At 39.2% G+C, this 14,624-nt stretch overlaps 1 protein-coding gene across 2 annotated transcripts in view; it reads right to left on the reverse strand.

Annotated features, from left to right (window-relative positions):
• The window catches only part of pik3r2 (phosphoinositide-3-kinase, regulatory subunit 2 (beta)), a 39,450-nt gene extending 25,531 nt beyond the window's left edge, over window positions 1-13,919 (reverse strand). Inside the window, exons 1-2 of one of the 2 annotated variants that reach the window (XM_037786991.1) lie at window positions 13,628-13,919; window positions 4,350-5,240 (exon numbers count right to left, since the gene is read on the reverse strand). In XM_037786991.1, the coding sequence (XP_037642919.1) occupies window positions 4,350-4,668 (319 nt within the window). In that variant the 5' untranslated portion in view covers window positions 4,669-5,240; window positions 13,628-13,919. Of the gene's footprint in view, window positions 1-4,349; window positions 5,241-6,789; window positions 6,943-13,627 lie in introns of those variants that run through there. The other variant, XM_037786992.1, reaches the window with a different exon arrangement.
• Between the last annotated feature and the right edge of the window lie 705 nt (window positions 13,920-14,624).

Here is a 14,624-nt window from a genome sequence, read left to right on the forward strand (position 1 = left end):
GCTGCAAAAAGGAGGGAGGACGAGAGCGAAGGGGGAGGGAGTGAGAGAGGGAGTACGAAGGGAGGAGTTTGCAAACATGCCAAGCCATGGTTCACTTCAGCAGGCAGTTAAAGTGAGGCCAGGGAGAGGAGCGAGAGAAAGAAGGGAAAGAGAAAAAAAAACTCTCTCTGGGTTTGTAGAATTATTTCTGCTGCAAGTTGAGAAACGTTTTTCTCCGTATCTGGGGAACGAAACGTGATTTCTACTCGCAATTTGTCTCGAAAAGTGTACTTACATCTATCATTCTGAGCTGCATATGTGCACCACAAAGCTGGATTAGTGTTAGTTTACCAGCCGAAATCCATTCTAACATGCTATTTTTCAATGTAGAAACATTATTGTTGTATTTAAAGCATGGCATATTTCATGGATGAAACAACACCCAAAGAAAAACAAAAATAAATACAGAGCGATTTAATTTTTTATGCACATAAACACATACAAACTACTTGTGTATCAGTAGGACAGGGCCTGTTCTATTACAAACCATCTTGGACAAATATTCACACTAATATGACATCATCTGCCAACCCAGAATCTACTATGTAATTTTAGAAAGAAGAAAAGCAGAGCCATTTGCATCTTTTGGCCAACAAGAAATCTGCGTTTTGCATTTTTCCTTCTACTGCTGAAAAACATTGGTACATTTACATGCACTAAAGTAGACGGGTTGTTGTCGACATTCTGCAGTAACCTGATTTCTTGAATGCAAATGAGTTAACCTGGTTTCCTTAATCTGGGTAAGGGATTAAGAAAAACCCAGTTAACATTAAGATTTCTGCGAAAGAAACCTAATCTTTTGGCAATGTGTACATTTAACTGGGTTTCCAATGAGACTTTTACATGCATGCATTTGCATGACAAAGACCACTGTAGTATCACTGTAGCACCAGTGTGTAGTGAAGAAAGTGAATATCAATTGTAGCTCAATATAATTAAATCCACATGTCTGACTAAAACAGAAACGAAAATATAGAAGTATGAATAAGTAATTTTGCACACACAAGAACAGTAAGAAAAACTCTCTCCTTAGAGAGCCGGTCCTTGCAGCGCACACGTCAGTCAAAATGCTCTGCCCAGGAACAAACAACAAAAACAAAAAACATCACTGATAAAAAATATTTCAGCTTTCAAAGGCTGAAATTTAAATATCATCGTGGTCTGGGCAGAAACCTGATAACTGACCATCTGTATGTAAATGTGGGTTTTATAGTAACCACGTTACTGCAGTGCATATAAAGAATTCTTTAGTTTTCCTAATAATATGCTTTCTTGTATGCACGAAAACTTAGACCTGCAATGTGCAGAACTAAGTTTTCACTTGCACTTTGAACTTTCTTATGAAAGCAAACAAGAAAGTTTTGTGTTCTGAAACTTTACTTAAGATTAATTCATTAGTGCTAAATTGCTTGTAGTCAGTTTTACTCAAACATTCAGCTACATGTTAAAGTTGAAGTCGGTAACTTTGAGCAAATATGACAAAATCCTGACAGTAGTGCATGAGACAGACAAATAAAAAAACAAAAAAACAAACATGTTTAAACATTTACAAGACTTTGCAGTGCCGAAGAAAAACAAACAATCACTAACAAACTCCGATGAAACGGTCAAACCAGGCAGCGCTGATCAAATATGAGTCAATATTCTGTTACTGTAATGCCTATTTCTCGCCTCAAATGTTTTCAGAAACATCTTGCAGTGTACTGTTTAGCTGTAAAATGATAAAGTTTGCTCCGGCTGATGGGCAGTGCTTGGTTTTGGCTCGACTGTTTTCAACATGGCGGTCCCGCTCATTTCACCAGCAGTGATTGGCAGCTGCCCAGAGACTCCTCTGGAGCTCTGATTGTTCGGGCGGCGCGGTAGAAACTTGCAGATGCCATTAGGAGCACTATGAGGACACAGAGGAACATGATTTTTTTCACAGATCATCTGTCTCATGCACTACTGTCAGGATATAGTGACCGTTTTATAAAAATACTTTTTATCATATTTGAGGAGGGACGATGGGATTAAACCCGTACTCGGTCAGCTCCTAACCACCAGGCCGTGGTGCTGCCCCTCGATACCAAACGTTACAATCCCTGCGAATAGTAAATGGACCACACTAACAATAGCTCTATTCACACAACGTCCAGGGCCTCGGCTCCTTCAGGGAACTAAAGATGATATTTGTAAAATTTGGGTTTCACCATTTCTAATCTACAATGCACATTTGGTGCTAAACCATGGTATTCTTCCTTCAGCCGCCCCCCTCTCAACCCCCTCTTAGGGTTTAATTTGGTTCTTCAGCCCGTCTCTCCATATCACCGACACAAACGCCTGCTGCCCAACTGGTTTGTTTCACTGCCCATCAAACCACAAGGATACTGTTGTCCTCCTCACCTGCCTCTACTGGAGAAAGTTAAGGCCTGTGCTCACTCACTAATACACCCCCTTCACTTTCAGTTTTTTATTATTATATTACTGGCATGGAGAACTCATGTGATAAGAAAGCTGAAGACATTTGTGCAGCAGCTCCTTGTTTTTTTAGGACTTTTCAGAAAAAAAATACAGAGAAATTAATTCAGATTTGAATGAGGCCCAGTGTACTGTGTTGTACGCGATGAATAGCCAATTGGCTCAACCAGAGGTAATTCAGAGTTCACAGCCTACGTGCTCAGAGTGGTACTCAGCCCATCTGTCATAAAAAAAAGCATTGGGGAATTACAGAGAATAGAGCTTCTGACAGAGGAGGAATGTATGGTTTTATATGCAGAATGATATAATAAACTTTTATTAATCTTTTGGCCCTTTGCACCTTTTCCTCTGGCATCCCATACAAGGAAGCAATAAATTAACCAGCTGAAGCCAAAAGCAAGGGAGTGCTAATGAGGAGAAAATGATGGAAATCTTGGGAGTGTGGAGGAACTTTGGTAACAAATCAAAGTTTTTACTTGAAGTTGAGCTCGACCAATTCAAAGCCAAGTGTATGTTTGAGTTGGACGCTGTCGCAGCTGAAAGCAGGCTCTTACCATTATGAATAAATATCAGATGTGCCTATTTTCCCAAAGTCACAGGAGTGAAGAGAGGTGTGAAAGAACAGAGCACTTTGTAAAATATGTGACATTGTATTCCGTGAAATGTTATAATGTAATAACACTCAATTGGCACAAAATACAAGCACAGCTATTAAAACATTTCTTTCTCAAAATGTCAGTAAACAAGTTTAAAATTTGAGTGCCAAAAAATACACTCAAATATCTAATATCTCTAACTTGAAATCAGTACTTGCAGCCCGTCCTGCCTGTGCGATCTTTTACCCATAGTTGAGTAAAGGGTCACAGCGAAGGAGAGCCAAGCATTTTTGTGCAGATAAGCCCCAGATGCAGTTTTGGATGCCAAAGACATATGTTAATGTTGAATGTAAAGGGGGCCACACAGACGGACAGAATCAATGCCAGACCTGTACAGGAGAGTCCAGTAAGTAGATGGATTAGCCCTTTATTATTCAGTAGAGAGTTTGGTTAGCTGTGCTTCCAAAGAGGTAAGGCTTATGACGTCTTTTAAGTATAGATTAAAGGGTCATCTCGAGGTCACTGCCAAATGTGAGAGCCCTATCAAAACTCCCGGTGTGGTTGACCAGCAACCCACCAACTAACAGCCAATAGCTGGTTTTAAATCTGTGTCGATGGTCTGGTCCTGTACTTAAAACAGTGTCAACAACGAAAAATGCAATTGTTTTGATTGCAAAAAAAAAAGTCAATGTCAAAAAAAAAAAAATCACACCTCCTCCCAAGAATAAAGACGGATCCAGAAAGATTCATAAAAGCACCAAACGTGGTATAAATTACCGTGGGTTAACGGTTATCTAACTCCTTTCCAATTTGATTTGAATGTAATATAATACGTATGATTTTTTAATTATAATATCGAAAAAGAGCAGACAAATTTAAATTAACAAACAGAAAAATGTCTATTTGAAAAACTCTGTTTCCAGAGGATAAAATAAGTTTCACTGTGAAATAAACGTCCCTTAAACAACAACACAACATGGCCGATTAGCAGTATCCAAAGACATTCATACAAAATGGCGAAGACTGCAATAACAAAAGGCTGTTGTTAATTTACATACTGAGAAATCCAGAAACTTCTGTGCTGGTCTCTCAAACTAATTTAACTCCAACTTGATGTAACACTGTATTTAAAGCTCACCTTAAAATTGAAAACAGTATCGCGCTACGAGCGTATCATGATTCTTACGGAAACGGCAGCTACACTGCTGAAAAAAAAAAACATGCGACAGAGAATTATATATTCAAAAAGGCTCTTACCTAGAGACGACTCTGGTCTTGGGGCAGCAGGGAGCGGTCGCTGGGACCTGGGTTGACTCGATGGGAGCGCCATCCTCACAGGTCCCACATACTCGACGTACGTCCCGGGGAAGTCGCCTCTCTGTTTGGTGCGCTCGTTGTAGCCAAGGAGCCAGCCGAGGCGCTCGGGCTGCTCCACGCAGCCCTCCTGGTAGTTCTCCATGGACAGCAGAGAGGCCTTGCTGACTGTCAGAAGGTCCCCAGGCTGCAGATCCAGGTCCTCTTCCTGGTCCTTCGTAAATGCGTAAAGGGCAAGGTACTGAAATCCTTCCGTCGCCATTTTGTTAGGGAGGCAAAAATCAAAATGGCCACTGAATAGAGGATTAGACGGTGCAGCCCGAGTCCCACTGCAACAACAGGGTTCGGCTATACAGAAATCCTCTTCAGGAACCAGAAAGGTTTGAGTCACTAAACTCTGGTGTTGGTACGGTGGCTTTAGGGGGTCGGGGGGATGAAGGGAGGAGGGGGAGTCACCCAAAGCTTAGAAGCATTTTTAAAAAGTCGATAAGGTAGCGTTCTGCAGCGGCTACGTCTGCGGCGGCAGCGGTTTCAGACCTGACCGGTGTTGGTGGGCTGGTGCACTTTCCTCAGCTTGATACCCCGGTTGAGCCAGATGATGGAGCAGAGGGAGAGCGTTGGCAACATGCTCTTTCAAGCAGCGAAAACCTGCTGGCTGGGTGCTATTGGAGCAGCCGGGTTAGTAGATTTTGCCAGTCGAGGGCCCTGCGTCGTTGGCTCTCCACGGTCAAACGAAGTGGTCTGATTGGAGAACGAGTGGCAGAGCGGGAAGGTCTTTAATCCTCTTTGGTTCTCTCAGGCTCCCACATGTTCTGGACAAGGATTATGACCGACCTGCATGACATAAAAACCCCAAAAACGAAGAAAAGGGAAAAGAGGAAAAAAAATTAATTAGAAATTAGTCCCAAAAATAATAAAAACAAAAATCATGAAAAATACAAATTAATTGCCAATAAATGTCGTTACTATTCGATAAATAACCACAAGTAAAGCGGCACATATCGATATGAAACGAAGCTCAAAGCGGTGCATGAAAATGGCGAACTGCGGCAGCTCCGTGCACTTGTGCAGTCTTCGCCGAGGACAGAGAGATCGGATGATGCTGCTGCGTCATGACCAACAGCAGACTGGGTCCCTGGACAGGAGCCTCCATTCCCTCCACATTCACACACTCACAGCCTAAACTGACGCATCACAGTTTCCACAGGAACAAGAAGTTTCACTGTGAAATAAACGTCCCTTCAACTTACACAACAACATGTGTGCGAAGAAATTCATGCAAAATGGCGAAGACAACATTTTCGCAGAATGAGCATGCAAAGGAAACTAAGACTTGCATCACGGCTGTAGGGCAACCAGAATTTTCTGAAACATGCAGAACCCTTCGCAACAGTTTCCCTCTCCTGTAGGAGAGAAAAAAGGCAGCTCTGTGTTGCCTCAGAAATATTTTCGGCTTCATTCTGTCAAAATAGCTAAATCATACTGTACCAAGATGAGAATACCGAAGAGACAGTCAACTGAGCAACCAAAGCCTGGCACAATATCAGAATATACCACTTAAAAGCAAATGTCTCCATGCATAATATCACTCTCCTTCCAGTCAATTGTTTCACAGTATCTATATACAGTAAAAAGGTCATTCATGGACCCATAACGAATATTCTCTGATTGCAAGGCCCAATAAAATGCCAAGCACCAGTGCGTAATTACTATTATATGGAAATATAATGTATCTTTTTTGGCCATTTGAGCGGGGCGATAAAAAAAAAATGCTACAAAGTTCAAATTTAAAATGGCAACTACTGTATACTGAGACAGGGAGCAAGGAAAAGAGAGAGATTAGAGTTTCCACCAGATTAAAGTGCATCTGTGGTCTGTGGACCAACCAAGGACAACGGTCCTGTTAACGTCTCTGGACGGGATGGAAGGATGTCAGTGAGGAGACGGTGCAGGTATAGAGGGAGAGTGAAAGAGAGACAGGAAGGTAGATGGAAGTTCTGGTCTTGTATGCCGGGAGTAAGAAGCTATTTGGGGCAATTTCCCAAAACATTCAAATCCAAATAACCATAGGCCCGGTTTGCGAGGCCCGATGTTGTGCAATCATTTCATTAACGTTCCTGAACGGACAATGTTTTGAGTGATGCATTGCAGACGCTTAAATAAAATTAGGTGAGAACATAAAAAAATAAACCTCCGGTTTGCATCTTTGAATGCCAAAGTGCATGCTTTCCAACCTTAGTCTAGATTATCCTCTCTCCCCCCACGACGTTCGAAAAAGCGAACGTACATTCACTGCAAACCTTCGTGAGAAACAACAGCATCTTTTTTAAAAAAGGTTTAAGAGTTATCGTGACAAGAGGATGCAGCACAGTGCAACACTCACCCCACTTTTGGTTCAGAGAGAAGCCGGACAGGCTCAGCCAGATTCTCGATCCAACATCCTTCGAGCCGAGAAGCAAGAGGTGCCAGGCTAGACACGTGGCACTGGCATACCCAACCACAGCCCGCAATCCTCACACCACCATAACCCCCCCCCCAACCCTAAACTCCCCCCTCCCTCCTCTCTCCACCTGCTCTCCAACCCCCCCAAACACACACAGAGTCCTGCCTCCACCCCCCCCGCCCAACATCCTCAGCCAGCGAAAAAGTCCAGTCGTTTTTCCAGTTGCCATGTTTTATTTGTTTACAGTCAGAGCGCTGCTGCAGAAAAGAGGCAAAAAGAAGATGAAGTAAAAGAAAAAGCAGTGCGCAGGGAGCCCTCTTACGCAGTAATCCTGTTTTATTATTTAGTTCCAGAGCAGAAAAAGTCGTACAAGGTGAGAGAAGTGTCATCTCTGTTTCAGTCCTGGTCTGATAGTGTTGTAGTAGCTCACAGTTCAGGGCAGCAGCAGCAGCTGGCAAGCTCAGCGTCACTGGATCCATCCTTTTTTTTTTTAAAAGACTTTTTATTCAGTCAGAGCAGAGAGCGACAGAAAGCAGCGAAAAAAAACAGAGTGAGACTGAGAGACGGAGCACTTTGCTATCAGCAGAGTCCAAACGGCTGAGGGAGACCACAGGAAAATAATTAATGAATAGGCAGCAAGTAACTCACTGTTGCTAGAGAGAGGGAAAGCTAATCCTGCGCTCTGATTGGCTGCTGCTCTGGCCATGTGCTCCCCAGTCACCAGAGAAGCCGGGCAAATCAAGGAAACGTTCTAATATTAGAAAATGTATCTAGGCAGTGATCAAACGTCTGACCCAAACAACTCCACCTTTTCCCACGCACTTGACTTTTTTCATCTTTGCTAATCCTGATGAATGCTCATCATCTTTGAGGAAATGAAGATTTAAAATCGAATGAAACTAACACAAGATGAAGATGAAAAACATTACATGGAAAAACTGAGGGCTGCGTGTGATTGGAGAGAATTCCATGAGTCATGTTGAAGTCGTGCAATGAGATGAAAGGAGAGGATTTTTGTTTCTCTGAGTTGACAGGATGATAAAAGTGACGATTATATGCACGAAAAGAAAGAAAAATACAATCTGTCCTTTCATTAAAAAGGGAAACTATGACACAATTCACGCCAAAGTGCTGGTATACTAGTTAAGTAATACAACATGTGGTAAATAGATAACAACTCTGCGTTATAACTTAACACCGTGCTTTATAATATATATTTATATATAATACATCCACATTCACAGTAAGTCATTATTCTTCATATTTCATATTTATTTCATGGACATTTTGTTTAATTGCGGGGGAAAGCGAGACCTAGACTGAACTCAAAATGGCATCTAGATTTTCCTCTGCTGTCTGCAGACATCAAATGACTCTTGATGTGTTTAGTCAGCCAGTAGAGCTCTGACCTGTTCATTATACACCAGTATGCATAATGTAAAATGGCAAATAAGCTATTCAGAGCATCACTAACACAGTCGAGTGAGACAAGAGCTACTGACAGAGCTTGAAGACCAACAAACCAGATATGCTTATGTGATTAATCATTAATTTAACGATACTACAGTTGTTCTTTTAATATTTAAATGAATATTATGAGGTTGTTAGTTATTTATTTATACATAAAACGACCAGCACTAATTAAGAGTTAAAACAACAAGTCGATAAAGTGATTCGTTGATTGGCAGATAACTAATCAGCAATTATTTTTATAATATTAATATAATATGATTGTTTTTCGAGCAAGAATGTCAAACAATTGATGGTTCCAGCTTCTCAAATGTGGATTTTCTCTGTCTTATCTCATTGCAAAATAAATATATTTGGGTTTTGGACTTTTGGTCAGACATAACAAAACATAAATTGGACATTTTTCTCTATTTTCTGACATTGCATAAGCTAAACGATTAGCCTAACTCAGACAATAACGGGTAGATACTGTAAATCGATTTTGAAAGTAAATGTTTGCTGCAGCCCTAAACTATTTATATTATGTATAGACTATATGTTACTTTATACTAGGAGTGGGTGATATGGATACAATCTACAATACATTGATATAAAAATCAGATGCAAATCCCAAAAACAGAAAATCTCTGATGGTAAATTTATTGTCTGACATATTGACCAACATTATTATATATTATAAGAGCCTGACCAATACTGGATTTTTGAGGCCGATACTGATACTGACATATAAGATATTTTTTAACAAAAACATATGACATAAATAAACAAGCTTGATAAGAATCCTTAAGATTTGTTTTTGTATGTGAATAGGGATGCATCGATACTGGATCGGATATCGGGCCGATTCTGACTCAAATAGCTGGATTGGTTATTGTTGACAATGGGGGCGATCTATTCAATTTAATTTTATGTTTATATACTATATACATTATATACTGGAATTTAATTCCTGTTTCAGTTTTGACCATTGTTTTGCTGCATTAAAAGGGTTTAGACCTTAATTGTAATTCCTGTTAATTTGAAAAAAAATTACCAATTTGCAAAAAAATTACCAATTTGCTGGTGTGCAATTTATTTTTTGTATACAGTTCAGTAAATTTATATCTATGTATTTATTTGTTACATTTTGTTTTACAAAGTTAAGAAAGCAATGTTTAAGTCAAGCCTGATGTTGCCTTACACATAAAAAAAAATGATTCCAGTCACTTCATCACAGTGAGGCATACAGCTTGTTAATTAAACACTGGTATCGGATCGGTACTCGGTATCGGCCAATACCCAAAGCCCCGGTATCACTAACAGGACAGGACATGTTATAGTACATTTTTTAGAAAATCAAAACTGGTTGTGGATAAAATAACCAGCCAGGACTCATTTTGGCTGATCCAGCAAAGCAAATACCTTCCAGATCGAGGTACTTCACTATATTGATGCAAAAATCAGATACAAAAACATAAAACTAGAGACTAGAAACTAAACATAAAACAGAATAAATGGTATGGGAAAATATCTGATGGTAAATGTATTGTCTGACAGTATAGATTGTCATATGGACCAACATTATTATATACTATTATAGCCCAATCGATACTGGATTTTGGAGGCTGATACCGATATATAATATTTGTTTAACATAAACACATGAACTTGTCAGCGCTCTCTGATGCACAACTTATAAACAGTGTTTCAAAATTACCTCAAACTTTGTTTGGTATTTCTGTATATCGATAACAATATATCTGCAACAAGCTAATATCAGCCGATATATTGGCCTGGCCAATTAATCAGTCGAGTTTTATATTAAACATTAAATTACCAAATCATATGTCAATATACTGTATGTATGTAATTAACTTCTCCAGTGTCAATATATCACTCAATGCAGATGAACAAGTTTCTCTGAAGACCTGAGGGTGTTGTACATCTTCTTGTCCCTTTTCAACCTACCATATCATTATTCATCATCAATTGAGACTTTTTTTAAAGTTTAATCAACAGTCACATCTATGTAGGTCAGTTTAAAAGTACCATTTAGCAAAGTTTGACGGGAAATATGCGATGGCAAATCCAGTCCAAATATCAGCCGCAGTTCACCGCACGGTTGTGATTATTTTTTCAAAAAGAGCTGATGGGTTAATGAGTTTAAGAATGTAGTTATTTTTAATAAAAGGATCAAATTGACACGTTGCTGTGTGTCTCAGAGAGATAGTTTAAGCATTTCATGCATCAAGAAAAGCAAGACTGCACTTTTCTGTTGTCCTTAAGTGACTTTGACTGAGACAAATACGTGCATTGTACAAAATCTAGATATTTACGTGGACACGCGGTTATTGCTTTAAAGTGTGTGTATGCATTGGCCTTTCACGGCCCTGCTGGTGAGGAGCTGACTATACAGAGCCACCACGCATGCAGCCTGGCCTCGGGCCATCTGTCCACATGGAACTGAAAAATCTACTGCGCCACAGGCAGCGAGGACAGGCCAACAACACAGCAGCTTGTGAGGACTCATTTTTCAGCCTAAAATGGGGGCTTGGGTGTTTTATGATTTAAGTTATGTTCACCTGAATTCTATCTGTCCTTAATGAAGCCGAAAAGCTCACTTGGCTAAGTAGAAACATCTGCTACGAAGATTATGTAGCACTGAGACGGCACTGTTCTGAAAAGTCAACTGTACCACAAGGCTCTACAGTTAAAGAGCACTCACTGTATTTATCAGAAGATATAAGATGCCTCGGCTTGTTTAAAATGCTACCTTAAGTCGATGCGACCACGCTGTTAAATTTTAACTTTTCAATGCGACAAAGAAATAAAATCCGATAACCCTGCAAAGTCTGCGCCAGTTAAAAATACCACAAGCCTTTTTGCTGCGTAGTTAGCATGCAGAAAGCCTCATACGTTACCCATTTACTCCTAACAAGTCCAATATAAATGTATAAAACTGCACTCAAACCTCTCCATAACTAACATGAATATATGCAGGTAGCATAGAGTAGTCTCTATTGTAACACACAGCAATGACAAATCTAATTTCATCATGCAACAGAGATTAATAAGGAACCACTTTTACTTGTTTGATGAGGAAGTAATTCAAATTTAAGTGGCACCGACATCAAATTTCACTTAACTTGCCAATTGATGCATCATCATCACAGGAATTCCTGGCTATTATTTCTATTTCTGTGTAAGTACATCGAGAGAGATTTCTTGTATCTGTGCACACATACTTAGCCAATAAAGCAGATTTTGAATACGCAGAGGAAAAACTGTCAGTAAGTCAGTGTCACATCCAGGACAGAGGTTTCCAAAAGGTGTATTACAAGTAACTAACTAGATTTGTATCCAGTGTGTTGTGCACATCGGCTCATTTATCTCCCTAACAAGATAAGGAAATCTTTTTAACAATCAGATGTTTTTGTTTTTCTTGGGTACAAATCTCAGCCCAGGGTCTGCAACATTTCTAGAGCCACGTCCAAATGGTCTTTAAAGCTGTATTTCGACGGTACCGATACCAATACCGGATTGGATATCGGGCCGATACTGACTCAAATAGCTAGATCGGGTATCGTGAAAATGGGGCCGATCTATTCATTTCAATTTTATGTATATATACACTGTCATTTTAATTCCTGTTCAAGTTTTGACCAATTTGTTGCTGCATTAAAAAGGTTTACACTTGAATTGTAATTCCTGTTAATTTTGAAGTTCAAGTTCATGTGTATGATTTATTATTCTAATAATAAATAATGATTTAATGAAACTATCAAAGTGTTTATTTGTTAAGTTTTGTTTTACAAAGTTAGGAAAGCAATGTTTAAGTCAAGCCTGATGTTGTTTTACACATAATAGAATTATCCCAGTCACGACCACACAGTGAGGCATAGAGCTTATTAATCAAACACCGGTATCGGCCAATACACAAAGCCCAGGTATCAATATCAGGACTAAAAAAGTCAGATCGGTGCATCCCTAATATTGATCATGTTATAGTAAATTTTTTTGAAAATCAAAACTGGTTGTGGATAAAATAGGACTCATTTTGGCGATCCAGGAGAGTAAATACCTTCCAGATCGAGGTACTTCATTATATTGATGCAAAAATCGGATTGGTACTCGATATCGGCCGATACACAAAGCCCAGGAAACACTACTAAAAGTTGGATCTGTGCATCGCTAGTAACTATCAGATGTTTAGTTTTTCTTGGGTACAAATCCCAGCCCAGGGTCTGCAACATTTCTAATGGAGCCACATCCAAACTGTCCTTAAAAGACGTATTGTGCTGCTATTTCCTATCAAATAACACCATTTCAGTTTTAACTTGGTCCCCCAGCTGAAGGACATAATATAACAAAAATAACCCCAGCTGTACTGGACTGTCTGCATGGTGCAACTTGAAGTTGAGAGGTGACACTTTGGCATTTTGAGCACTTCTTTTGGGGAAGTTTGCAGGGAACTTTTTGGGGCATTTCAAGACATTTAGAAGAAGAAGAAGAAGAATGAAGGGCTTTGCCACAAGTCATGCTTCACATTGATAAAGCAGTATAATGGAGGATTGACATTTTGGTTGCATAATAGCCTGGATTCAGTAATTACAGGAGAGAAAGAAGAAGAAGGGGGGGGTCTCTCCACACAGTTGAGTGGCTTGTCTTATTATGCAAGTGGCACAATTTCCATTAACTCCTTGATGCATGCCAAATCCTCAAACCAGGGTTGTAACACACACACACACACACACACACACAGACACACAGACACACATGCATACATCATGTCAGGCCTTCAGCTGTGTTGGGCCTCCCCACACTACATGGCCTCCTATAGTCAATGTAAATGCACTACTATAGTGGAACATAACACACGGTGTACACTGCAAAAGTATGGCTTATTTGTTGTGTTAAAGACTTGCAGTACAACCTTTACAATATTAGCAACAGCTAGATTAAAACATTTGAAATTTTGCATTTAGCAAAAAAAAAAAAAAAAAAAAAAAAAGCTCTGAATTTGGATAAATTCTGCATAAAATGACAACTTAAAGAGCCACAGCTTGTTTAAAAGTCCCCCTTTAAATGTATTCTCAGCACAAGAATGAACCACAAAACACACACCAACACAAATAAATCAACTTTAAAGCAACATTTAGAAAATAAACGTTAAGAATATAAATAAACATGATCAAAAACAATCTTTAAACTTGTAAACTAGGACACGAGTCAACAGCGTGAACTGCGCAAAGCACACTTGCAGCGCTTTCCACCATTTTCCAGTTTACAGTGGCCGGACTGGAAATGTGCAATAACTTGGAAAACTCACCGCGGAGGGTATCTTCTTGACTCTTCTCACTTCTGTCCAGCTTTAAACACTTGAAAGTCGCAGACAAAGAGTCCGTTTTGGTGGCTTTATCTGCGGGACGATAGCTTCTTCTTCTTCGGTGTGCAATAAACTATGAAAACCTTTCTGTTCACTTATTGCTTCGCCTTCTTTTCTCTCGCTCTTTCTTTCTTCTCCCGTTCATGACTCTCCCTGCTCTCCCTCTCACTCACACAGCCATTTTCCAGCTCAGCACGGCGCAAGGAAGGAGAGTGCGTGGGAACTAATATGAGGAGCTCCGGAAAGTGACGAAGCCGAGCGGAGCGGCGGAAAAGGCCGAACGATTAGTGAGGGGGTCACCGGATGGCCTCTCTGCCCATAATGGAAATATGAACCTGACAAAGCTCCTTTTTTTTACAACTTTTATCTACATTAGGAACATTTTCTCAAAATTCAGTTCCAGTTTCTTTTGTTTTTACCATTAATATCTTCAGTGGTGGAAAGTAACTAGTAAAGTAAATTTGCTCAAGTACTTTACTTAGGCCAAGTACAATTTTGAGGTTATTGTACTTTACTTGAGTATTTCCACTACATCTCAGGGGGAAATATTGTACTTTTTTACTACATTTATTTACTCGTTACTTTTCAGATTCTGATTATCAAAAATACAATATGTTATTGTTTTTTGTGTGTTTATTTTTTAACTCTATTCTCTCTTTTTATCATTATTATTATTATTATTATTATTTCTTTTCTTAATTTTATTTCAATTATTAGTGTTGAAGTGTTTTTTTTCTAGTGTACTTAATGAGATTGTCTATAAGCTCAACTACTTAAAAAATTAGTTTATAAAGTATTGTAATTACGAACTGTAAACTGCATATATGAAAACAACCTCGAAAAAAAGGGAAAAAATAAAGTATTATTAAAAAAATATATATATATATATATATATAAATATATATATATATATAAAAATATGATATAATATTATACATTA

The sequence above is a fragment of the Sebastes umbrosus genome, chromosome 12, assembly GCF_015220745.1.
Source record: "Sebastes umbrosus isolate fSebUmb1 chromosome 12, fSebUmb1.pri, whole genome shotgun sequence".
Taxonomy (NCBI): Eukaryota; Metazoa; Chordata; class Actinopteri; order Perciformes; family Sebastidae; genus Sebastes; species Sebastes umbrosus.